The sequence below is a fragment of the Phodopus roborovskii genome, unplaced genomic scaffold, assembly GCF_943737965.1.
Source record: "Phodopus roborovskii unplaced genomic scaffold, PHOROB, whole genome shotgun sequence".
NCBI lineage: Eukaryota > Metazoa > Chordata > Mammalia > Rodentia > Cricetidae > Phodopus > Phodopus roborovskii.
In genome coordinates this window covers 212306-238673 of record NW_026126599.1, presented here as the reverse complement: position 1 = coordinate 238673, position 26368 = coordinate 212306, and the positions used below count along the sequence as shown (strand labels likewise).

The following is a 26368-nucleotide window of genomic DNA, read 5'->3' as shown; positions in this document are numbered from 1 at the left end:
TACTGCTAAGACCTACTTTCTCACTGGGGAAACTCTAGGCAGTGCTCTACCACTGAGCCACAGCCCAGCCCCTCACTGGGGGATTCTAGGCAGGTGCTCTACCACTGAGCCACACCCCAGCCCCTCACTGGGGGATTCTAGGCAGGTGCTCTACCACTGAGCCACACCCCAGCCCCTCACTGGGGGATTCTAGGCAGGTGCTCTACCACTGAGCCACACCCCAGCCCCTCACTGGGGGATTCTAGGCAGGTGCTCTACCACTGAGCCACACCCCAGCCCCTCACTGGGGGATTCTAGGCAGGGGCTCTACCACTGAGCCACACCCCAGCCCCTCACTGGGGGATTCTAGGCAGGTGCTCTACCACTGAGCCACACCCCAGCCCCTCACTGGGGGATTCTAGGCAGGTGCTCTACCACTGAGCCACACCCCAGCCCCTCACTGGGGGATTCTAGGCAGGTGCTCTACCACTGAGCCACACCCCAGCACCGTCTCTTCTTTTCTCTCCTCTCAGTCTGCATGTCCCAGATGTGTACCTTTGATACTCTAAATGATCTCTGCGGCTGGAGCTGGGTCCCAACTGCCACCGGGGCCAAATGGACCCAGAAGAAGGGATCATCGGGGAAGCTGGGCGTGGGGCCTATTGATGACTTCTCTAGCCCTGGCAGTGAGTACTGAAGATATCCTCTGAACCTCCGCTCCAGTGACCTCTGTCCCCTAAAGTGGCATCCCTAAGCCAGGCCAGGTGAATCCCAAGAGCCCCAAGCTTCTTTCAGTTCAGGCATCATGGCAAGAATCATGATTTTGGACTGGAGAGAAGGCTCACTGGCTACTCTTCCAAAGGACCTGGGTTCAGTTTCCAGCACCCACGTGACAGCTTACGGCTGTCTGTAACTCCAGTTCCAGGCAATCCGGCACCCTCACACAGACATACATGTAGGCAAAACACCAATGCACACAAAAATAAGGAAGTCATTTAAACAAATACTTTTTAAAAAGAGGCATGATTTCAAGTATCCCCCAGCTCCTCTACTGCCATGATGGCTGCTGACAATCCTTCCCTTGGTATCTCCCACTCTCCACTTATCCAGTTATTCATCTGGTAGTTTCTGGGTGAATACCCTTCACAGTGTCCCAGAAACTTGAGAATCAGTGTGTAAAACCAGCAAGGATAAAGGTATGATGGTATATACCCGTAAGCCCTGCACTCAGGAGGCCGAGGCAAGAGGATGTGAGGTTCAAGAGCTGCCTTGTCTACGTAGTGAGTTCAAGTGCAGCCTGGGCTAGACCCTGTTTCAAAAACAAACAAAAACTAAGGTCTGGGGACAAAGTCAGCGGTAATGTACTTGCCTATCACACACAAGGCCCTGTGTTTTGTTCTCAGTGCTGTAGAAGGGAGAGAGAGAGAGAGAGAGAGAGAGAGAGAGAGAGGGAGGTGGGGGGGAGGGGTGAAAAGAAATTGAGGGAGGGAAGGAGAGAGGGAGGCATGGTGACAAACACCTGTAATCCAAGCACCTGGCCTCATCAGCACAACCCTGACTTAATGCCATTTGGATTTCCTGCTAAGAAGCCACTGTCTCGAACAGCAAGGGCTGGTAGGGACTACTGAGGAAGATTTGCAGTCACTTAAGCCAAAATGCTCCTTCCCATTCATGGTGAGCCCTTCCTCCTCCGCCTTCCTGTACTCCCGCCTGGGCTTTCTCTTCCTGTTTCTGCTGTCCACTCCTTCCTTTGAGCTCTCACAGAGTCCCTCTCCTCTTTATCACCACATGGTCCCTGCATCCGCCAAGTTTTGGAGGTCAAAGGTCAAGTGATGTTTCAGTTCCAATCCTCAGTTTATACTTGTTCATCTCCCTGATCCTGGAGGTTTACCTTCTAGAAAGTTCTTCACCCTCCCCTTCCCTCTCATTTGAAACCCCCAGTTTCAAATGAAACTGGCCATCTCCTCTCTGAAACCGTTAGCCTTTAACACTAAGTCCAACATCAGTTGTTTTAGTAGTGTTGGTTGGGTTTTTAATCTTTCCTGTTTTGCTTTGAGAAAGGACTCAAAGCCCAGGCTGGATTCCAGTCCCCTGCCTCAGGGTCCTACAATGGCGCAGGGGCCACAGGCACGAGCAGGCCTGGCCCTTGTTTCTTCGTTGTTTTGTATTCCTCTTCCCTGCTTTCTCCTCTGCCTTTTAACCTCTTCCTTTTCTTCCCCCTCCTGCTTTCCTGACACCTGCTCATTTTCTTGGCTTGGCCTCCCTTAGCCCAAGGTTTGCAGGGAGCCAATGGGTCCTGGACAAGCATGCCCGTGTGAGCCTCCCGGGCAGGTCAGTGCCCACTTTCCTCTCTCCTTGGTTACTAGTTGCAAAGCTCAGGCTGATTGGCTGTTTGGCTCTTTGGCTCTGACCGGGGCTCCTGAAGAGTCAGCCAGCACTCAAGGGGCAAGACTGTAATAGCTGTTTCAGGGAGGATGTCTGCATTTACTGTAGTGACACCAGATCTTTACCCAGTGTAAACACTGCCAGTCGTGACTGGGTGTAACCCCTCACTGCTGACACATTCTTGGCTGCTGTCGGAGCTCTCCTCAGCCAGGCCCCTACCTTCCCCAGTTCCCTACACCTTTGTTACCGACCCCCCTGCATCCCAGGCATTTCACTGGCCCTTTCTTTCACAGGTGGCTACTACATGCTCCTGGACCCTACTAATGCAAGGCCAGGACAGAAAGCTGTACTTCTGAGTCCCCTGAGCCATTCCAGCGGCTGTCTGACCCTCTCTTTCCACTACATAATGCGTGGCCAGTCTGATGGCGAAGGCCTTTTCGTCTATGCTACGTTCTTGGGTTAGAGGAGATTACTGACCTGGGCACATCTGGGGGAGGGTTGGACTGATGGGGAAATAAGGAGGACTATCTCCTCAAGGTCTAGGAAAACCCAGTGTACTGTGAGATTGCTCCATGTTTTAGAAATACGAGGGGCGTTGGATTCTAGAAAAATAAAGGCTCTGTCAGTCATAGTGGGCCATAACTACAATCATAGCACTTGGGAGGTATGGGCAGGAAGATTAGAAGTTCAAGGCCAGTTTCTGCTACAAAGTGTGTTTGAAGCCAGCCTATACTACAGGAAACTGTCTAAAAAGAAACAAAAGCAAACTGGCCAGGTAGACAGCTCGTCACTAAAGTGCTTGTCACACAGTCTGAGGGCCTGACTACCGTCCCCACCAACCACGTAGAAAGCTAATCTGGTCTCCATACACATGTATAGGCACATCTGCATATAAACCTGCACACACATACACATATGGGTGTGCACATGCATCCATGTGCTCTCTCACGCATACATGCACAAAGCAGGAGCAATACAAAGAACAAGAATGCATACATGTGTTCGTGTATTATGCATACACACTAAAGCAGGAGTGGGAGTTAGAATGCACACATTCTAAGAGAGACAGAGAGAGAGAGGAGAAAGGGGGGAGGCCAGGGGATTGCTTGCATCTGGAGGAATACTGTCCTCGAGTTCCCTGTGCAACTTGTCCTTCACTCAAGTCCCCATAAACTCCCTTCTCTTCTGGTTTCTCTCCATCATAGGCAACATCCGGAAACATACTCTCTTCTCAGGACACCATGGACCCACCTGGCAGGCGGTGTCTGTCAATTATACAGGACAGGGACTGTTACAGGTACAGAGGAACAAGGGCCTCATTAGGAGTCCTTGTGTATGGTAGATTCTCCTAAGGTTGGAATGAGTTGAGCTTTGGAATGAGTCCAGGCATCAGGAGCAGGAGCTGGGTCTTTGGAAATGCCAGATGGGAGGTGTCTTAGCTTCTTTTTCTGTCAAGGTGACAATACTCTAACAAAAGCAACTTAAGGGAGAAAAGGCTTATTCTGGGTGACAGGTCAAGGGTACAGGCCACCACAGTGAGGAACTCATGGTGGCAGGAGCTTGAAGCAGCTGGTCACGTCACACCCACAATCAGGAAGGAAGCAGTGATCAAAGAATGCATGGCTGCCACCCAGCTCCCTTTCTCCACCAGTACAGCCCAGGATCCCAGCCAGGGAATGGTGCCACCCATGGTGGGTGGGTTTTCCCACCTCAATTAATATAATCAAAATAGTCCCCCAATAGATGTGGCCAGAACTTACCTCCCAGGTGGCTTTAGATTCTGTCAAGTTGATGATGAATTCTGGGCTTCAGAAGAGGACTGTAGGATTGGACGTGAGGGGTGGAGGGTTGGTGGGCCTGATCACTCCAGGCCCACTCTCCCCTTCTTTTCAGTTCATGGTGGTGGGTGTGTTTGGAGAGACGCCAGAGCCAGCAATAGCGGTGGACGGCATCAGCATCGCTCCCTGTGGGGGTGAGAGCAGAGCCTTGGGAACCCCTGTTGAGTCAGGGGTTGGAGTAAATGGGAGGGGATGGACACAGGCCGAATGTCTCAAACTTCCCTCTTGGAATCTGCTAGAGAATTTTCCCCAGTGCAACTTTGAAGACAAAGCCCATCCTTTCTGTGACTGGAACCATGTGTTGGGAGACATCGGACACTGGAGCTGGGGAAGTAAAAGTGTACCCACCCCCATCTCAGGGCCCCTAAGAGAGTTCCCATACGGAGGTGAGGAGACTGAGGACTCCCTCGAGGTTATGGATCATTGCATCTGCATCTAGCTAGGGATTTGGTGATGTCATTGCTAGAGGATGATGGAGGAATTAGGGATGATGGAGGACATAGGGAGCAACCTCATGCAGATGCATGAGATCTCAGACCCAGCTAGTGCACTATGCCGAGGATGCTCAAGACAGTGGGATCATTGCAAGCCAGCAGGAAATCCAGGCTTCCTCATATGGGCTCAGCTTAGTGGTAGAAGAGTTGCTTAGAATCCTGCAGAGAGGGGCTGGTCTCTCTCTCTCTCTCTCTCTCTCTCTCTCTCTCTCTCTCTCTCTCTCTCTCTCTCTCTCTCTCTGTGTGTGTGTGTGTGTGTGTAATAGAGCACTTGCTTAATACGTGAAAGTCCCGAGGTTCTGTCCCTAGCTTTGGAGGTGGGATGGAGAGCAATTGAGGCTTTGCTCTGCATTGAGCCCAAAACTTCCAAATCCACTGTCTTATTTTCAGCCAAGACATGTGCAGGTGATGTCAATAGAATCTGGACTCCAGATGGGGTTTCCCATATCTTTTGGCTTTCTTCAGTTAAGAGCCCTGAATGAGGGGAATGCATTGCTGTGATGCATGCTTGTGATGGGGAGGCTAAGGTGGGGACATTGTAAGTTCTAGGCCAGCCTGAGTCATATAATAAGACCCTGTCTCAGAAACTAAAGAAAACAGCAAAGAGAAATACCACTGTTCATGTTTTGTTGTGTGCTCTCTTGGAAAGCTAGACACGCTACAGTAAGCAGCTAGATTTGTCTTATATGCAGGTTCCAGTGTGTGTGTGTGTGTGTGTGTGTGTGTGTGTGTGTGTGTGTGTGTGTGTGTGTGGACTCACCTTTCTGGTTCCCTTCCTTCACCCAGGGGAGCATTATATTTACTTCGATTCAGTCAAGTTATCCCAGGCAGGACAGTCTGCCAAATTGGTGAGTCCACCCTTCTGTGCCCCTGGGGACATCTGTGTGATGTTTGCGTACCACATGTATGGCCTTGGAGAAGGAACATCGCTCAAGCTCCTGCTGGGGAGTCCTGCGGGCAGTTCTCCCATTTCTCTGTGGAGCCGTGTTGGGTCTCAGAGCACTGGCTGGGTAAACAGCTCTATCACCATCTCTAAGGGACATCAGCAGCCCATGCAGGTGAGAGATGGAGGGGCGGATAATAAGGGAGGGTAAACTGAGGTAGAAAGGTGATGCGTTCGTTCGTTTTCTTGGGTTGTGTGACAATGTACCTGGCAGGAGCACCTCATGCAAGCAGAGTTTCATTTTGACTCAGGGTTTTGCGGGGGAGAAAACCCATCATGGCGGGGAAGGCATGGTGGCTGCACTCATCCTGCATGAGCTTGCTAGCTGGGTCCTAAAGATCACGGTGCAGGGAACAGTACCAAAAGTAAGGCCAGGCTACAACCATCAAATGCCTGTCTCTCAATGGCCTTTATCTAGAAGGTCCTACATCCTCCCAAATCAGCACCGCCAGATGAGGACCAAGTATCCTGACACCTAACCCTACGCGGGGCATTTCAGTTTCAGGTCCTAGGGAAGAGTTCAAAGGAGGAGTGGACCTAAGGGGCAAGCGAGTGGGGTGGTGAGGGACTAGTGGGCTCTAGCAAAGGCAGAGGACATGCACTGTGGAACTTCTGAGTGTCTGGGGATTTATTTTCCTGTTCTTCCTCCTTTGTCCTCCATTGCCTTCAGTTGTTTCTTGAGGCCACCCGGGGTACCAGCACTGCTTTTGTCGTTGCTGTGAATTTCATCTTGATCACTCATGGCCCATGTCGGGGTAAGATGAAATTCAAGGGCCCAGCTTCCTCCCTGCCTCAATACAAGGAAAGAACCTAGTGGCTCATACCTGCCAGGCAAGCGCACTGTTGCTGAGCCCCACCCATCCCCTCACTGGGGGAATCTAGGCAGGTGCTCTACCACTGAGCCACACCCCAGCCCCTCACTGGGGGATTCTAGGCAGGGGCTCTACCACTGAGCCACACCCCAGCCCCTCACTGGGGGATTCTAGGCAGGAGCTCTACCACTGAGCCCCAGCCCCAGCCCCTCACTGCAGGGATCCTAGGAAACCACTTTACTACTGAACTATATTCCCAGGCTTATTTTATTTCCACTGTAAAACAGGATCTCACAATGTAGTTCACTTGGCCTCAAACTTGTGATCCTTTTGCCTGGACATCACTGGTGACTATAATGACAGAGTGGCAGGCACGTTCTCCCTAGCTATGATTGTGTCTTTGATGGCATGAGTTTCTGCGGCAGGATCCACAACTCTTCCTTCTCTAGTGGTGTTGAAGGCAGGACCTATCTCCGGTTCAGTTTTGTGATTTCCGTACCTAGGACCATGTCAGATGTGTTTTTGGGAGCCCTGTCTCTTGAATAAGTGAGTGAAGGTTAGGGACTGGAAGCAGAGATAGGGGTGACTGATTGGCCCCCCATGAACCCACCCACTTCTATTTAGATGAGAGAAAGGGAGGCGGTCTAATTTTGACTAATTTGCAGGGTTTTTCTTTGCATATTGCCACAGACAGGTTTCTCCCGGTCCTCTGGGTCTACCTACTGGCCCTTCTGAAAACACTGTCCCTATACCCCCCTTAGGAGCAACCACTGTTCCCACTGAAGAGACCACGGCCTCCACAGAAACGACCACTGTCACCACTGAACAGACCAGTGCCCCTGTTCAAGAGGCCACAGTCTTCTCAGAAATGACTACTGTCCTGTCTGAAGACATCACTGCCCTCATTGGAGAGACCATGGCCTCCACAGAAACGACTACTGTCCTAACTCAAGAGACCACTCTCTCCACAGAAGAGACCAGTGTCCCTCCTGAGGAGACCACCGCCCCTACAGAAGTGACCACTGCCCCCACAGAAGTGACTGCTGTCCCCACTGAAGAAACCACTATTCCCACAGAAGTGACCATAGCCTCCACAGAAGTGACCACAGTCTCCACAGAAATAACCAGCACCACTACAGAAGTGACCACCATCTCTCCTGAGGAGACTAGCGTTCCTCCTGGGGAGACTAGCGTTCCTCCTGGGGAGACCACCACCCTTACAGGAGTGACCACTGTGTCTCCTGAAGAGACCAGTGTCCCTCCTGAGGAGACCACCACCCTTACAGGAGTGACCACTGTGTCTCCTGAAGAGACCGGTGTCCCTCCTGAGGAGACCACCACCCTTACAGGAGTGACCACTGTGTCTCCTGAAGAGACCGGTGTCCCTTCTGAGACGACCACCACCCTTCCTGAAGGGACCATTGTCTCCACTGAACAGTCCACTGTCTATACAGAGCAATCTACTGTCATGAATATGTCCACAATATGTAACCCACCCTGTCTGAGCCCTTCACAGGTTCCAGGTGTCCCGATGCTCGACATGACTCCAGCTATAGGTATACCTACCACGGGTATGACACGGGTGGACAGAACATTGGCTGGAGCTCTCAGGAGAAGGCAGCGAGGGGGGTTCTTGATGTGAAAATCCTACACTTAGACTGTAGACACGCCAGCCACAAACCGAGTCATATCCTTTGTGTCCTCCCCTCTTTTCTTTCTTCTCCTGACCCCATGCTATTTCTTCTTTCCTTCCTGTTTTCTTACATAGCTCAGGCTAGCCTCAAATAGATGATTTTCTTGCCTTGGTCTATAGAGTAATGGGATGATAAGCATGTACTACAACACCTGACCTTGACCTGAATATGTCACACAGATGGTACCATATAACATGTTTATGTGTACAATGTCTTCAAGATTTCCACCTCATTATAACATTGGTCAGAACTGTTTTTGTTTATGAGACAAGACTCTGTCATGTAGCTCAGGCTGGCCTCAAATCCACTATGGAGCTGGGCTTGAACTCTTGGCAGTCTTCCTACCTCAGCTTCCCACAGATGCAGCCGTGCCCATATTTCATTCTAATTATTTTTATTTATTTATTTGTTTGTTTTATGAGATATGGTTTCACTGTGTAGCCCTGGCTGTCTTGGAACTCGCTCTGTAGACCAGACTGGCCTCAAACTCACAGAGATCCACCTGCCCCTGCCTCCTGAGTGCTGGGACTAAAGGCGTGGGCCACCACTGCCCAGCTTCCTTCCTTCCTTCCTTCCTTCCTTCCTTCCTTCCTTCCTTCCTTCCTTTCTAATGGCAGGATAAATGCAGACTTATTTAGAAAATAACTTGAGTCCAGGGTAAGAGAGAGACTTGTGGGGTGGGGACACCTGTGTCACGGAGACTTGATAGAGGCTGTGCTTTGCTTTCAGAGAGCTGCCCTCCAAATGCCCACTTTGAGTCATGCGCGTGCCCTGCATCCTGTGAGAGCCCTAAGCCCAGCTGCCAGTCCCCCTGCAATCCTGGCTGTGTCTGCAATCCTGGATTTTTGTTTAGTAAAAATCAATGCATCAATGAGTCTTTCTGCAATTGCTTCTACAGCAACAAGTACTATACGGTATGCCTCCAGGGGTGCCCAGCTTTCCAAAGGGGGCTGATGCCATGACACCTGGGCCCCGGTGCCCCTGCTCTCTGTGTGAGCGGAGCTTAGAGAGGCCCAAGGTGTAGGCACAAAGGACAAGTTACACAATGGTAGAGACATCATCCATTCAGCACTGGCTTTGGTTTTACAGTGCTGAAGATGGAGCCAAGGGCCCCTTGTACTCTAGGGAAGTGTTCTATCAAGAACCCACACTCCTACCTCTTCACTAGGGGATTCTACCACTCACTCTACCAGTGAGCAATGCCCTTAGCCCTCACTGGGCTGGGCCTCTACCACTGAGCCACACCCCAGCCCCTCACTGGGGGATTCTAGGCTGGGCCTCTACTACTGGCCCACACTCTTAACCCCTCACTGTTGGGTTTTTAGGATAGTGCTCTACCACTGAGCTACATCCCCAACCCAAGACTGACTGTCACATTTCCAGAGCTGTCACTAGGTATGGATGGACTATAGCATATAGACAGATCTAGAGTCAGGTAGCAGAGCTGGAACATGGATGCAGCATTTTTTTCTCTGTATCACCTTGGGAAAGTTTATATTGTTAAATCTGTTTCCATGGCCATAGGACTACACACAGTTGCCAGGTGGTGGTGGGACACACCTTTAACCCCAGCACTTGGGAGGCAGAGGCAGACAGATCTCTGTGAGTTCGAAGCCAGCCTGGTCTACAGAACCAGTTCCAGGACAGGTTCCAAAGCTACACAGAGAAACTTTGTCTCGAAAAACAAAAACAAAACAAAACAAACAACAACTATGCACAGCAAGACCTACCTTTTTATTTAGATTTTTTCATTTTCATTTTCTATTTTAATGAATTTATTAATTTATTTTACATCCCAGCTGCAGTTTGCCCTCCCTCCTCTCCTCCCAGTTCCTCCCTCCATGTTCCCTCTGTTCCTTCCCTCCAACCCATTCCCCTTCCATTTCTATTTAGGAAAGGGCAGGTCTCCCAGGAAAATCAACACAACACAGCATTTCAAGTTGCAGTAAGATTAAGCACCTCCCCATGTATTAAGGCTGGGCAAGGCGACCCAGTATGAGGAGTCGGGTCCCAGAAGCCAGTAAAAGAGTCAGGGACAGCCCCTGTTCCCACTGTTAGAAGTCCCACAAGAGGGTCAAGCCACACAACTGTCACTTTTTTTTTTTTTTTTTTTTTTTTTTAAAGAGATTGGGAGGCTGAGGCAAGGTGACCAAGGATTCCAGGCCAGCCAGGGATATGTATCAGGACCCTGCCTTGAGCCAGGGATGGTGGCATGTATCTGTAATCTCAACACTTGAAAGGTGGAGATAGGAAGTTTAGGAGTTCAAGATCATCCTCTACTATGTAGTGAATTTGAGGCTAGCCTGGGCAACTTGAGATTCTTCCCCTGATCCTCTCTTTCTTCAATGCCCCCACTCACCCCCACAAAAAAAAAAAAAAAAGAAATTTGGCTGGGAATATAGTTCAGACAGGATAGAATGTACCTAGTGTGAAGGCCTGGGTTTGGTCCTCAGGCCTTCATACTAGGTATACACACACACACACACACACACACACACACACACACACACACACACACACACACACATCCCTAAGAACTATGGCTTTGTGATTCTCTCTCATCTGTTGCCCTTAGCCTGGGGAAGAATGGTTCAGTCCCAATTGCACAGAACGGTGCCGCTGCTTGGTTGGTAGCCGGTTGGAGTGCCAGATCTCTCAGTGCGCGGCACACACTGTATGCCAGCTGAAGAATGACAAGTATGAATGCCAGCCCTATGGTGAGCACTGCTCTTCATGCTGTCGGAGTGGGAGGGTGGCTGGGGCCCTTTAGAATTCATTTTGTTATTCCAGTCCCCACATTTGCTTGGGCTCTGTTCTGATCCCAGAAAGCCACCCCTCCTGTCTCTCTAAACCATCACTCTGTCAGACGGGGTCTGAGCCCTTGGGCAGTGGAACTGGGAATGTGTCTGGGTAGGAGAGGCTGGGGTATGGGATCCAGCCAAGAGGGACATTGGAAACAGCTTCCTCATCTCCTCTGGCAGGTAGTGCCACCTGCCTGGTCTATGGGGACCTTCATTTTGTGACCTTTGATGAGAGGCACATTGGCTTCACAGGAACATGTACCTACATCTTGACCCAAACCTGTGACAACTCTACAGGTAGGAGATTTGAGCCAGAGCTGGGGTAGGGGTAGGAAGTGGGGGGTGGGAAGGGACTGAGATTATAGATGTCAGGCATGGGGACATAGTAGGCCTTTGAACAGGGGTGGTGATGAATGGCAGAAAGGGGTTGCACTCGACCAAGGCCCTCTGCTAAGCAGCAGTCGGGATATGTACACACACAGCTGCAAAGCTATCAGGCCCACAATCCTTGGGAAATGCAGCTAAGGAGATCAATTCACTGCTATTGTGGAAGGTTCCCCTGGCAGGGTGACAATTACTGCTAAAGGGACTCTTGCTTGAGGATGTGGCTCAGTTAGTAGAGTGCTTGCTTAGTGGGCATGAAGCATCAGCTTCCACCGCCAGAGCATCTCAAGCGCGCAGTGTGGAGTGCGCGCCTATCCTCTCAGCACTGTGCAGGTGGAGGCGGGAGGGTCAGGAGCTCAAGGTCACCTCAGCCGCACAGAGTTCGAGACCAGCCTGGACTGCACAAGGCCTTGTCTCACAAAAAGGGTGACAAGGGCTCATGAATGAACATGGTTGCCTGAAGATGTCCCAGTTCATGGGGGGGTAGGGTGTGGGAGTGGGGAGGAGGGACAGGCAACCACGAAAGTAGAAAACCACACCATGTTCCTTTCCATTTGGGTTCTGAGTCACTGGACCTTTTGCCTGCTTCATGGTGCCAAACCAGGCACTACCACCAACAGGGTCTCAGAAAGCAGGGGATGGGGTGGGTCATGTTTTTAATCCTAGCATTCTGGAGGCTGAGGCAAGAAGACTGTCAGTTTCAACTTAGAATACATAGTAAGATTGTCTGAAAATCGGCGGGCTGGAAATGCAGCTCAGTGCTTGTTTAGTGTGCACAAAGCCCTGGCTGATTCCATCCTTTATACCCCATAAACTGGAAATGGTGGCACATGTCTGTAATGCCAGCTTTGGGGAGGTGGGGGCAATACTCTCAAGAGTTCAAAGTCATTCTCAGCTAGCCTAAGCTATAATGAGACCCTGTCTGAAAACAACCAACCAACCAACCAACCAAACAAACAAACATTTGTGACTTAGCCCTTCCTCTCTCCATCTAGACCCATTCTTTAGGATAACAGCAAGTGCCCAAGAACGGGGAGTAGAAGGTGTATCCTCCCTGGATAAAGTTTTCATCACCTTGCCAGAGACTACTATTACCATGATCAGGGGCAGACACACACTGGTGAGCCCTCTCCTTTACTCACCCCACCAGGACAGGCTACAGTTAGCCCCACCTGTCTCCAAACCCTGTTAGGGATGGGTTCTAACAAAATAATGATGGTGATGTTGCAAACCAGCTGAGATGAGAGAAGTTGGAGGGATGCTGTGGAGGGGTGATGTCTTTTAGCCTTGGATGTGATGTTGGAGTCTTAAGGTTCTCTGTCTTGACCCCAGTACCACTCTCTGTCTCCTCTATCTGCCAGATTGGGGATCAGAGAGTCTCTCTCCCAGCAATACCTTCTAATAGCATCTTTGTGGGTCTAAGTGGGCGATTTGTGGAACTGAGGACGACATTTGGTTTGCGTGTGAGATGGGATGGTGACCAGCAGCTTTTTGTGACTGTGTCCAGGTAAGGGAGGCAGCCTAGTCAGCGAACTGACATTTCTCTCCCACAATGCTCCACCCCCACCCTACCCCCCACCATTCCAGCCACTCAGGGTTAATCATTTGCATATGTCCTCAAAGCTGGGAGGCATCTAACCTGAGGGCAGAAGGGAAACAGTAGAAGAGGGGCCAGGGCAGTGAGATAATAGCAGGATGCATACACAATGCCTCGGGAATGTGCTACGAAGAATCACTCCGGAACTCTGGGAAGCTGTCAGAGGAGCTATTGCTGGACACCATTCTTCAAAGAGTGGCTCCCCAGATGAACAGACCAGACTTGTGGGAAAGGTGACCTGGGGATAGGGATATGGCTTATCTGTAGAGCTAAATTCCACCTCTGGAAGACACACACACACACACACACACACACACACACACACACACACACACAGAGAGAGAGAGAGAGAGAGAGAGAGAGAGAGAGAGAGAGAGATTCTTCTTCTTGTTTAAAACCTTGAGAGGTGTGAGAGGTGACAGCAAGGGGTGCTGAGCAGAAAGAACAGGGAAGATCCTGTATAGATGGCTCAGTCTGAGCCCTGAGTGGTAGCCTTAAGTACCTGGGATCTGTCACAGAATCTGTTAAGAGTGCATATTCCATATTCTCTCTCTCTCTCTCTCTCTCTCTCTCTCTCTCTCTCTCTCCCTCCCTCCCTCCCTCCCTCCCTCCCCTGACTGTCTGTCTATCTTTTCAAGACAGGGTTTCTTTGTGTACTCTTGGTTGTCCTGGAACTTACTCTGTAGACCAGGCTGGCCATGAAATCACAGAGACCCATCTGCCTCTGCCTCCTGAATGCTGACATTAAAGGTGTGCACCACCACTGGCAAGAGTGGATATTCTCAACCCCCTCTTGCCTCTTACCTTCAGAACATACAGCTCACTGCCCCCTTACTGTGGTCTCTGACAACTGCGACCCTTCTTCCCAGTCATGACTTATCCCTCTCCTGGACCCACAGTGCCTATGCAAACAAACTCTGTGGTTTCTGTGGGAACTATGACGGGGACAGCAGCAATGATAACCAGAAGCCAGATGGCACCATGATAAATGATGAGGATGAGCTGGGGAGGAGCTGGCAGCTGGAAGATGAAGAGGACAATGAGTGAGTGAGGATACCCTCTGGGGACCAAGGGTGGCCCTCCTTTTCTAGGCCTTCTGGCTTTTCCCCATTTTAAGATCTATCAGAGCTGGGCATAACTGTTCCTGCCTGTCATTTCAGAAGAAGCAGGAACGAATATCAGGAGCTGCAGACATAGCAAGATCCAGTTTCTAAAATCCAAGAGCTGGGGATATAGCTCAGTGGTAGAGCACCTGCCTAGAGTCCCCCAGTGAGGGGCTGGGGGTGTGGCTCAGTGGTAGAGCACCTGACTACAATTCTCACAATGAGAGTTGGGGGCAGTTGATAGAGAGCTTGCCTGGAATACTCCAGGGAGGGGCTAAGGGTGTGACTCTTTAGTGGGGTACTTATCAAGTATGCACTAGATGCTGGGTTTGATCCTCAGCAAAAGTAATAGGGGTTGGAGGACAGCTTATTAGTCCTTGCCTGTGATCTTTAGGTTTCCAGGACTATAGGGAGGTCAAGGCCAAGCCCTCTTCTCTTTCCCTACCTGAGGACCCAGCTGTTCTACCTCTTCTATGCTCTTCCAGTCTTGCTGACTGCTTTGGTTGGGTCTCTTCCAGGTGTCAGAACGAGAACAACCCCCCATCTTGTGACTCAGCCTTGGGGAGAACTATGTTGGGGCCCAACTTATGCGGCCAGCTTGTTGACCCAAGAGGAACCTTTGAGTATGGAGGAAGATGGATGGGCGGCCTGGGGTTGCTAGGCACTAGTTTCTCTTAGGTGGAGCATAGATGCTCTGCCCTCTCCTGCTCTCTGACTTAGCCTCTCTTCCCAGGGCATGCCTGTTCCACATGAAGGCCTCATCCTTCTTGGATAACTGCTTAACGGACATGTGTAGCTTCCAGGGGCTCCAGCAGATGCTCTGTGTTCATATGTCAGCCATGACTGCCACCTGCCAAGAAGCCGGCTATGCCGTGAGGCCCTGGAGGAGACCCCAGTTCTGCCGTGAGTTAGGACCCAAGGCATTGGGGGATGATCTGGTGCAGCTTTCTATAGATACAGTTTACACCCTGTTGATCCCCTACTCCAATTACATATGAGGACAGGGTAGTGGGGAGAGTTGGCAAGAGACTGAGAAAAACCAGTAAATTGGCTGGAACAGCAGTCCTATAATCTTGGCTACTTGCAAAGCTGAGGCAGAGAACCTCAAGTTCAAGACCAACCTGGGAAACTTAGGGAGACTGGACTCAAAATGAAAAGCAAAGAGAGGGCTAGGTGCATAGCTCATCAGTAGAGCATGTGCCTAGAATCCATCAACAAGGAGCTGGGGTTATGGCTTAATGATGGGGTGCTTGCCTAGAATCTGTCATTGAGAAGCTGGGGGTGTGGCTTGGATGTAGAGTGCTTTCCTGTTGTGCCCAAGGCCCTGGATTGAAGCCTCAGCCCTGGAGGGGGGTGAGGGGGGATGAGAGTGAAGAGTAGGAAAAGGCAGAGAAGACAGAGGGGAAGAAGAGCAGGTTGCAGGTGGAGGAAAAGGATGAGGAGGAGGAAGAAGAGAAGGAAGAGAAAAGGAGGGAGAGGAAAAGGATGGTGGGGAGAAGGCAGAATAATAACTTCCCACAGTCACTTGGTTCTAAAGGGCAGAATGTGCTTTCATGCTTCCCCAAGTTTTCAGTGTGTTCAGTGCAGACTGAATGTATGAGACTGTGGTGAATGAAGCTTTAGTATGGGCCGCCCCCCCCCCCGCCCCCAAGTCCTCTGGGAAACTGTACTAGCAGAAGTCCATCCCGAGGACCGGGCTGCTCATGGCTTCCTGGGTACCACACTTGCTTATTGAGAATGTCTACCTATCAGAGTGGCTGTATCTTCTAATTCGTAGCTCATCTGCCTTCCATGGAGGACCTTGCTTGGTTTAGGCAGCTGCTTTTGCTTGTTTTGCTTTGGTTTGTTTTTTTGAGTCAGGGTCTTAAACTCACCAATGGAGCTTAAGGTGGCACTGAATTATTGATCCCCTTGCCTCCACTTCTCCAGTGCCGGAATTACATGCATGCACCATCACAACTAGTTTATTGGCTGGCAGTGGGGATGGAGCCCAGGACTTCCTGCATGCACACAAGCACTCCACCAAGTGAGCCACACCCTCAGAAGGCAGGCAGCTGTCTCAGTTTCTTAGCAGAGCACACCCTGACAATCAGCTGAGCTCCTGGTCTCATCTTCTCCATACCCTATTTCTCTAGCTGGGACCATCTTAGCATGCCCTTTCCTTCTGCACCTTGGTCTCATCTATCTCCTTTTGAAATTATTTTCTGAGACAGGTTCTCACTATGCAGCCCAGGCTGGTCTGAAACTCCCAGTCCTGCTGCCCGCGGCCTCCTGAGTCCTGGATTCATGGGACTGTACCGCCGCGTCCAGTTTGCCTGTTTCCTTACCTGAGCTTCTCCCTCCACAGCCTTGGTATGCCCTCAAAACAGCAGGTACTCCCTGTGTGCCAAGCCATGTCCGGACACCTGCCATCCTGGCTCTGCTCTCCAGCCCTGCCCAGAAGAGTGTGTGGAAGCCTGCGAGTGTGACCCTGGCTTTGTCCTCAGTGGTTTCGAGTGTGTCCCTCGATCAAAGTGTGGGTGCACCAACATTGAGGGACGCTACTTCGAGGTGAGCAGCTGGCATGAATCCCTCAGCCCTACTGACAGAAAGGACTTGCTCTGAGTTTCTGAAGACCTGGGTTGAGGTGGGAGAAGGAAGGGGGATAGGTAGGAAAGAGAAGGCCAGAGTTTAAAAAACAAGAGTAACTAAGGCTGACATACTGGATCCATGCTCTGATACTTCCCTCCCTCTCTCCCCTGGCTCTACCCTAATTACCTTCTTTCCTGCCCCCCCCTTTTGTGAATGTTGTTGAAGCAGGGGCTCTACAACCATGCTGCAGTACCACTTAATGTACCAAAGCTCTAGCTTCTTACTTGTTCTTTTCTACTTTTTTTTTTTTTTTTTTTTTTTTTTTTAAGCCTCATTTTTGAGGCAAGATCTTGTTAAGCATCCTTTGCTGGCCTCAAACTCACTTCTCCTGGCTCTGCCTCCTCAGTGTTAGGATTACATGTAACCATCACCAAAACTGTTTTGCTAGCCTTTCCCCCATACCTGCTCTGTCTCTAAGTCACCTCTTCCTACTGGAATCCCTCACTTCCTTTGAGGCTCTGCTGCAACACTTCTTCCTGCTTGGAGCTTTCCTGATAACTAAGTTAGGGACATTTCTCACATGCGTGGTGGCACTGATCTGTAACTACAGTATTGGGGTGGCTGAGGCAAGGGGATCTGGAGTTCCAGGCCAAAACAAACAAACAAACAAAAAGAATGTATCTCTTGGGGCTGGAGAGATGGCTCTCTTCCAGAGGACCCAGGTTCAATTCCCAGCACCCACATGGCAGCTCACAACTGTCCTTAACTCCAAGATCTGACACCCTTACACAGACACACATGCAGGCAAAACACTAATGCACATAAAATAAATTAAAGAAAAAGAATCTATCTCTCAAGAGTAGCAAGTATTAATAGTGGGTGTTCATGGTGGGAAGTCGTCCTGGGTTGCCTGTCTGCTTTAACTGGTTGCATATTATATGGGAAAATTATTGACAAATGTGTTTACTTATTGCCCCTCCCCCACTGGTCCATGCATTATCTGGGAACATTTTTATCTATCGATATTGACTTTAATGTCTTTATTGCACTTACTTATTTGGAGTGTCTGTGCTCAAATGCCACAGTCAGAGGAAAATCTGAAGGAGTTGGCTCTCCCTTTTAGCCCATGGGTCTCTGGACTGAATACAAATCCACAGGCTTGGCACTAGGTGCTCCACTTACGGAGCTCCTGTCCCTCTTTTTTTTTTTTTTTTAATCTTATTAATTTGTTTGTGTGGTATCTGTGTGGTGTGGAGGCCGGTGGAGGATGCCCGGCACCCTGCTCTATCACGTGCTGCCCCATTTCCCGGGAACACGGCCTCCCACCGCACTTGGTGTGCTCCCAGGCCTATTTGGCACCAGACTCTTACACCTAAGCCCAGAGTTTCAGGAAGACAAGAGAACCAGAAAGGAAGCCATCTCTTTCTGCTTTCCCCTCTGCACCCCAGATACAGGAGCAGTGGTTTAACCCAGACTGCAAAGAGATCTGCACTTGTGAAGCTAACAACAATATCCGCTGCCAGCCCTGGTCGTGTAAGGCTCAGGAGGCCTGTAGCCATAAGAATGGCATATTAGGCTGTCATGCCCAAGGTGAGCAGTCAAGTCCCCACAGAAGGTGAGCAGAGGCTTCATCCGAGAGGATGGTGACGGTTAATGCCGATTGTCAACTTGACAGGTTGTAGAAACACTTAGGAAACAAGTCTTTGATCGTGTCAGTTAGCAAGTTTCTAGATCCAGTTAATTGAAGTGAGAAGACTCACACTCAGTGTAAGTGCCATCATCCCATGGGCTGGGGTCCTAGACTACCTAAAAAGGAGAAATCAGGTTGAGTGTCGGCATTCGCCTCTCTCTGCTTCCTGAGTGAGGGTGCAGTGGGAGCTGTCCCACACCGCCTTCGCCATGCCTCCCCACCACGATCGTCCCTGCATGCCAGAACACGTCATTCCTACCTTACCTTGCTTTTGTTAGGATTTAGTAATATAGTAAAACAATATAGAAAGTAAAATATAGTAAAGTAATAGAGAAAGCATTGCCAAAAGCAGCTTTCCCAAAACACAGGGGCTGGACTAGAGATTGTGTGTCTGTCATCTTGCTGAGACTAGGACAAATAGCGACAAAGACCCATTTCTTTTGGTTGCGAGCCTAGCCTTTAACGGCTGAGCCATCTCTCCAGCCTGAGAAAGACCCATTTATAAAAAAAGCAAAGTTTAGTTGTTGCTGTGGTGTCTGCCTGTAATCCCAGCATTTGGGAGGTGGAGGCAAGTGGAGCAATCCATCAGGAGTTTGAGGCCATCCTCAGCTACATAGCTAGTTTGAGCCCAATGTAGGCTACACGGGACTGTGTCAATATTTAATTTTAAATTTCCGTTTGTGTCTCTGTATGTGACTGGGTGTACATGTGAGTGTAAATACCTGAAGAAGCCAGATAGGGTGCCGCATTCCCCAGAGTTGCAGTTACAGACAGTTGAAGTCACTTTAACACCACACAGTGGGTGCTGGGAACTGAATTCTGGATGCAAAAGCAGCAAGTCCTCTTAACTTACCCTGCACCATCTTTCCAGCCCAGAGACTGGGAAACAAAACAAAACAAACCCACGATAAATAAATAAATAGGGAAGAAAAAAAGAGAGGGAGGCGACAGATGGTAGTCCCAGGCAAAAGTCTGTGAAACCAGGAGCTTGGCAGGGTATTGTGCTGTGTGCTGTAGGGCTCCTAAAGTCAACAGAAAATCCCAGCAGGAAAGGTCGGAAGAGCAAATGCTCAGCCAGGAACTCTAGGAGCAGGTGTGAGGAACGTGACAGGCACTTCCGGGAGAAGCTGCTGTAAGAAATAAGAAATGCGACAGGTCCTTCGGGGAGAAGCAACTGTAAGAAACTGACAGGCACTTCTGGAAGGAGCTGCATACACCGACAGGCACTTCCGGGAGAAGCTGCTGAGGGAACGCACAAACAGGCACTTCCGGGAGCAGCAGTTTCCGTCAGGAACGCTGCGAAGATTCCTCTGAGAATCTTCTGAGAACGCTCCCACAGGGAACAGGGGTCGCCAGGAGTGGGAAGAAAAGTCCGGGAAGATGAGTCAAGTGCAGGTCCTGGAGCCTGGGACTCTGCCCAAGACGGGCCAGCTCTGTCTGAGTACACGAGCCGAGGTCTCAACACTGCCTTTAAAGGATGCTGACACCTACCGAAGTTTCAAGAAAGAAAATGAGAAGCACTGGACATCAAGTGATTTGTTCCGTGCTTCCGATCGTGGGAAACCTCTCTGATCGCAGAGTGTGTTTCCTTCCATAACCTTAAGCTACACTCGATTCATTACTTTCTACTGCTGCATACCTTTTTTATGAGGTATTCTTTGTTGTAAGGTGTCTTTATTCTTTTGTGCCGTTTTTTTCTAGACAGGGTTACTCTGAGTAGCCCTGGCTGTCCTGGAACTCACTTTGTACTCCAGGCTGGCCTCAAACTCAGAAATCTGCCTACCTCAGCTTACCTAGTGCAGGGATTAAAAGCGTGAGCCGCCACCAACCAGCAAGGTATCTTTATTCTTTGGAGCAGATGCAATGTACACTTTCAGAAATAAGCCATTAATCCCAGCACTCGGGAGGCAGTCAGATCTCTGTGAATTTGAGGCCAGCCTGGTCTACAGATCGAGTTCCAGAACAGCCAGGGTTACATGGATAGATCCTGCCTCGAAAAGAAAAAAAGAAAGGAAGACAGGGAGGAAGAAAAACAAAACAAAAAGCTTCACCAATGAAATACCTCAAACAAACAAACAAACAAACAAACAAACAAAACAAACAAGAAATAAGCTATTTAACTTGTTTGTGGACTTTTGTTGGAGGGGTTTATTGATTTATTGCCTTCAGAAATAAGTAATGCAACAATTTGCAGTCAAAAGAATTAGGCCTCTTTTCTTAGTGGTTACTCATTTTGTCGAGAGTTCATGTTTTTAGGGTCAAGCTGACATTGGCTTAAATGTCACTCATCTTTACCTCCAGAGTTTCTTGGTTTTTTTTGTTGCTGCTGCACGATTATTGCCCATCCTATCAGCAGGCTGAGGTTTTACAGCCCTCAGACTATACAGGGGGGTGAATCTGCAGGACTGTTTCCGCTTGAAATCAATCCATAGCTGAATGAAATAGCTGTTAAGTGTAAAATTTAGCAGGGGAATTCTAATTTGGCGTTGTATTTTATACTTTACTTAAAAGCTCATGAAGCAAAAGCAAGATTCTCAAACCTAAGCTCTAGTTTGCTTTCTTTGCTGTGATAACCCATCAGGACCAAAAGCAACTTGGGGAGGAATAGGATTATTTCTACTTACAGGTTAATGGCCATTCATTGAGGGAAGCCAAGGCAGGAGCCTGGAGGCAGGAACTGAAGCAGAAGAAACAATGCCACTTGCTTGCTTCCAAAGTCAGTTACCTTAAACAGCCTAGGGTCGTACTGCTTACAGAGGAATGGGCCCTCCTTCATCAACTAGGAGTCACAAAAATGCCCCACAGAGATGCTCACAGGCCAGTCTGGTGGAGCCAGTTTTGCAGTTGAGGTCCCTCCTCTTTTCAGGCATGTCAGGTTGTCATCTGAAACTAACGATGGCAGTAAGAACCCCAAATTTAAAGCTGTCTGCTATGATTTGTTTCTCCAAATTTTTATTGGTTTGAAAATATTTCTACTTTTGTTCATTTGGGCTTAGATAGAAGCTACTCAGGGTCCTATAAATACGGGTCTTTTTTTCCTAGGGCCAGTAAGTGTTCAAAGGGTGAGGAGGAGCGTGGACTATTGAGAGCAGGGGGCAGGTGTCTTGAGGTCTGAGGACTAGGGTGTTAGCTCACAATCCTTTGAGGCTGTGTACTACCTTGGAGCCATTTGTGTAGAAGTAATTGGATTGTGTGGAAAAAAATCAGTAAATGTCTTATTATGTAATTAAAGGAGGGAGGAATGAGAAGAGGGAGAGAAGATGAGGACGAGAAGGAAGGTTTCTTTGATTTCCAAGTTGGGGAAGTTTCAGTCTGTGATCATTTGATCTTGTTGATTTGGGTCCCATGATTAGGCAGCCCATCCTGTTGGGAAACATGGCAGAACAAGACATTCCTTACGTCATCTCTGGGACATGAGGGAAAAGAATGAGAAAGAAGCTAGGATCTCACAATCCCCTTCGACAACATCCCCCCACTGACCTCAAACCTTCTGGTTCACTGAAGTTTCCACCACTTCCCAATAATAGTGAACTAGAGAATTAAGATTCTGGCACATGGGTCTTTGGGATTCCAGATCCAAATTTCAGAGTAGGATCAGCATCTTCAAGGGCTCAGAAAGTGAAGTTGATGAAGGCAGTCTCCTTGGCCTTCCTGAGCCAAGCCAACACATCTTCCTAGAGGAAACCAAAGTCCAAGAATGTGTTCTGGGTACAGCCGCAAAACGGCCTCCCCGAGGTGGCAGCCTTGACTTGAGGCTTCTGGGGTGTGGGACAACGAGACACCAAAGCCTGTCCTGTCCTCTCCAGGTGCAGCCACCTGCATTGCCTCAGGTGACCCCCACTACCTGACATTCGATGGAGCTTTGCATCATTTTATGGGCACCTGCACTTATGTAATGACCCAGCCTTGCTTGTCCAATTTTCAAGAAAATAACTTTCTTGTGAGCGTCACCAACGAGATCCGTAATGGCAACTTGGAAGTCTCCAATGTCAAAGCTGTCCATGTGCAGGTCTTTGACCTCAAAATCTCCCTGTTCAAAGGTCGAAGGGTCGTGGTATGTGTCTTCTGTTGCCTTCTGTAGACCTCACACCAACACCCACTTTCTTCCTCCTTCCGTTTTCTTTCAGTTATCATTCTTTTTGAGGTAGGGTCTCATGTGTCCACACTGGTCCAGAACTTGCAATGTAACTGAGGATAACTTTGAATTACCAACCCCCACTGTTCCACCTCCAAGAGCTGAGCTTCAAGACACCACCATCCTGTTCCCCATTTTTTTAAAACTATGGCCCATTTGGTCTTTGTTCCAAGTTGCTGACCCTCTCTCTACTATATCCTGCCCATTTCTGCAGCTGAACAACCAACGGGTAGCACTACCTGTGTGGCCTTTGAAAGGACGGGTGACCATTAGGTTGAGTGGCATCTTTGTCCTGCTCTACACAAACTTTGGGCTTCAAGTTCGATATGATGGAAACCACCTGGTGGAGGTGACAGTGCCTTCCTCATACACTGGCTCACTCTGTGGGCTGTGTGGTAAGACCCTTGGGGGAATCTGCCCCCTCCCCATGCCTCCAATGGGTGTCCTCAGGACTTGTCAACCAACAAATGAATGGAGGACACTAGGCCCCAAAACAGGTGCCGAGGAAAGCCAGACAGAGAGAGGAAAGGGTTTCCAGATGTGATGGTACATACCAGTAACCATGGTACTCAGGAGGTAGAGGCAGGAGGATCAGGAGTTCAGCTCATCCTCTGCTAGGTAGTGAGTTCAAGGGCAGCCTGGGCTTCATAAAAACTTGCTTCAAAACAAAGATGAAAGGTGGAATGGGAATGTAACTTAGTTGGTAGAGCTCTTGCCTTGAATGCATGCCTATAATACCAGGACTTGGAAGATGAAAATAAAAGGATGAAGAGTTCAAGGTCATCCTTAGCTATATAGTTATTTCAAGACTAGACTGGTCATTTAAAAGGGAAAAAATCTAGAAAAACAAAAAGACAAAAGGGTTAGCTTTGATGTGACATTAAGCACTGTGTCTTCTAGTTGGGAAGGAGGTGGCCTCAGAGCTGGGTGGACTTAAAGCTCTGCTACTTAGTGAGTTCAAGGGCAATGCTATGCAACATATGCCACCCCTATGATGTCTCTCTTCCTTAGGGAACTACAACAATAACAGTTTGGATGACAATCTACGTCCAGACAGAAAGCCTGCAGGCAACTCACTTCTGCTGGGAGCTTCTTGGAAAATACTTGAAGCCTCTGAGCCTGGGTGAGCAGGGTATAGGGATCTGGGGCTAGGTGAGTTGAGCCTTGGTAAATTGTGCTTGGGTGAGGCAGGTCTGGTGGGGGCTGAGCCTGAGGGAACTAGGCCTAGGAGAAATGGACATAGGGAGATGGACTTAGGGGAACGAGGAATCTGATGAACTAGGCCTAGAAAAACTGGGCCCTGGGGGAAAGTCTGCAAGTGAGTGTCCCTTGTGTGTCTGGGCTTCCTCTGTGCTGCACACCCTACTACCAGAAATCCAGTCAATTGTGCTCTTCATCCTCTCCCAGCTTCCAGGACTGGGGATGGAACTCAGGGCTTTGCCATGACAGATGCACCCTTAACCAACAGCTAGGTCCTAAGGCTGAAGGTTGTTCCAACAGGGCTGGGGCATAACCCAGATCAAGCATGGTAGTACATAACTACTAATTCCAACAGATGGAAGGTGCAGGCAGGGGGATCACTATTTCAAAGTCATTCTGGGCCATGTAGTGAATTCAAAGCTAGTTTGGGATACATGAGACCCTATCTCAAAAAAGGGTTGTGGATGGTTCGGCATTTAAGAGTGCTTGCTGTTTTGCAGAGGACCCAGGTTTGGTTTCCAGCACCCATATGGTGATTCACAAACACATATAACTACAGCTAAAAGGGATCTGATGCCTCTTTTGACCTCTCTGGGCACCTGCACTTATGTGCATATATCCACACACAGACATACACACATGTAATTAAACATAATAAACTAAACATTAAAGAATAAATAATAAAATGTAAACAAGTCAGGCATGGTGGCTTATGCCTTTAATCCCAACATCTGGGAGGCAGAAGCACATGGATCTCTGTGAAACGGAGGCCAGCTTGGTCTACATGGTGAGTTCCAGGACAGGCGGGACTATGTAGACAGTCCCTGTCTCAAATGTGTGTGTGTGTGTGTGTGTCTTTGACACAGCCATTCGAGAAGTCCCACTGGCCTCTAGCCTTCTCCTTCCTGATGTGTCTCCTGGCCTTCCCACTTGAGGGTTCAGTTGTGTTTCCTTCCCATTTTCCCTCTGTGTGACTTAGCAGTTGGGAGAATTCTTCCTCAAGCCTAACCTTTCTAATCTTTCTTCTCCCCCTCATCCAGCTGCTTTTTAGTCGGGGGCAAGTCCTCCAGCTGTGAAGAGAACAACATGGATGACACCTGGATTAAAAAATGCGCCATCTTGATGAACCCTGTTGGTGAGAGGCATCTCCTCCCAGGGCCCTTTTTCCTCTGCCCCGGGCAAGAGATAGAACAGGTCATGATGGGAGAAAGAGCCAGGGTAGAAGCCGACAGAAAGGCAGGGAGGCCAACAGGAGTAGCTGGTGGTTACCTTCTTAGGAACCGTGACTGACAGGCTGTTAGCAATAAGTTCCCAGTGCATTTGGTTTTGTCTTTGTTTTCGTTTTGAGACAAGGTTGCAGGTGTTGAAGGCTGGCCTTGAGCCCACTGTGTAGCCCAGGATGACATTGAACTTGTAATCCTCCTGCCTTTACCTCTTGAATGCTTGGGATTACAGATGTTCACCACCACATCCAGTTTATGTGGTGCTGGGGATCAAACCCAGGGTTTGCCAGGCAAGCACAACTGAGCTATATTCCCAGGTCCTGGTTGTTTTTTGTTTTTGTTTTTGTTTTTGTTTTTTTCAGGTAAGTTCTCAGTTTCAGACCAGGGTGGGGCTCAGTCTCTCCATGTAGCTCAAGCTGGCCTCCAAATCATGGTGATCCTCCTGCCTCATTCTACCAAGTGCTGAGATCACAGACCTGTGATTCCATGCCTGACTACATCTAAACTTTGATGCAAGAGGGTATGAAATTAGCTGTGCAAGGGCTAAGGACATAGCTCAGTTGGAAAGTGTTTGTCTTACAAGCACAGGACCTGAGTTTGATCCCTAGAGCTCAAATAAAAAACCTGAACGTGGGGCTGGAGAGATGGCTCGGAGAGTAAAGGCACTTAGCATCAAACCTGAAGACCTGAGTTCAGTCCTTGGAATCCACATGGAACCAACTCCAGAAAGTTGTACTCTGACCTCCATAAGGGTATTGTGGCATGCATACACCCCTTCCTCACAAATGATAATAATCATTTTTAAAAGGTTTATTTTTTATAGTGTTCTGTCTGCCTGTATCCCTGCAGGACAGAAGGAGGCACTAGATCTCATTACAGATGGTTGTGAGCCACTATGTGGTTGCTGGGAATTGAACTCAGGTCTTGGTCCTCTAGAAGAGCAACCAGTGCTCATAACCTCTGAGCAATCTCTCCAGCCTGATAAAAATAAAATTTAAAAACCCCACCCAGGCATGTTGGCACACATGTGTAATCCCAGTGCTGAGAGCACAGAGACAGGCGAATCCTTGGAGCTCATTGGCTAGCCAGCTTAGCTGCCTCCGTGTGTTCTAGCTTGGTCAATGAAGGACTGAAAAGATGGCTTGGAGGATACAGGTGCCTACCATGAAATCTGATCCCTATGACCCACATGGTGGAAGGAGACAACTGATTCCTGGGTGTTGTTTTTTGACCTTCACATGCATGCTGTGGCACATGTGTGTCTACATACATACATACACAATTAATATATATGAGCTGGGGCCAGTGAGATGGCTTAGTGGGCAAAGTTTCTTGCTCTGACTTGTGTTTAATCTCCAGAATTCATGTAAATTTGGAAGGAAAGAACTAACTCTACATACTTGTTCTCTGACCTCCACATGCCACATATACCCATATATTTATATTATATATACACACAGTGATAATAATAAATAGATTAAAAACCTGAGGAATGACCCCCGAGGTTTTCCTCTGGGCT

General features: G+C 49.1%; 1 protein-coding gene across 1 annotated transcript in view; it reads left to right on the top strand.

Annotated features, from left to right (window-relative positions):
• Positions 1 to 26368, top strand: part of Zan (zonadhesin) — a 100196-nt gene that overhangs the window by 5184 nt on the left and 68644 nt on the right. The window contains exons 7-29 of the mRNA XM_051205566.1: positions 513 to 665; positions 2658 to 2822; positions 3570 to 3661; positions 4258 to 4336; positions 4442 to 4588; positions 5483 to 5754; positions 6310 to 6452; positions 6838 to 6911; positions 7213 to 8022; positions 8875 to 9059; positions 10721 to 10862; positions 11127 to 11243; positions 12326 to 12450; positions 12692 to 12837; positions 13827 to 13970; positions 14516 to 14653; positions 14764 to 14933; positions 16378 to 16580; positions 18050 to 18191; positions 22098 to 22345; positions 22641 to 22821; positions 23438 to 23549; positions 24667 to 24761. Of these exons, the coding sequence (XP_051061523.1) occupies positions 513 to 665; positions 2658 to 2822; positions 3570 to 3661; positions 4258 to 4336; positions 4442 to 4588; positions 5483 to 5754; positions 6310 to 6452; positions 6838 to 6911; positions 7213 to 8022; positions 8875 to 9059; positions 10721 to 10862; positions 11127 to 11243; positions 12326 to 12450; positions 12692 to 12837; positions 13827 to 13970; positions 14516 to 14653; positions 14764 to 14933; positions 16378 to 16580; positions 18050 to 18191; positions 22098 to 22345; positions 22641 to 22821; positions 23438 to 23549; positions 24667 to 24761 (4083 nt within the window). The remainder of the gene's footprint in view (positions 1 to 512; positions 666 to 2657; positions 2823 to 3569; positions 3662 to 4257; positions 4337 to 4441; positions 4589 to 5482; positions 5755 to 6309; positions 6453 to 6837; positions 6912 to 7212; positions 8023 to 8874; positions 9060 to 10720; positions 10863 to 11126; positions 11244 to 12325; positions 12451 to 12691; positions 12838 to 13826; positions 13971 to 14515; positions 14654 to 14763; positions 14934 to 16377; positions 16581 to 18049; positions 18192 to 22097; positions 22346 to 22640; positions 22822 to 23437; positions 23550 to 24666; positions 24762 to 26368) is intronic.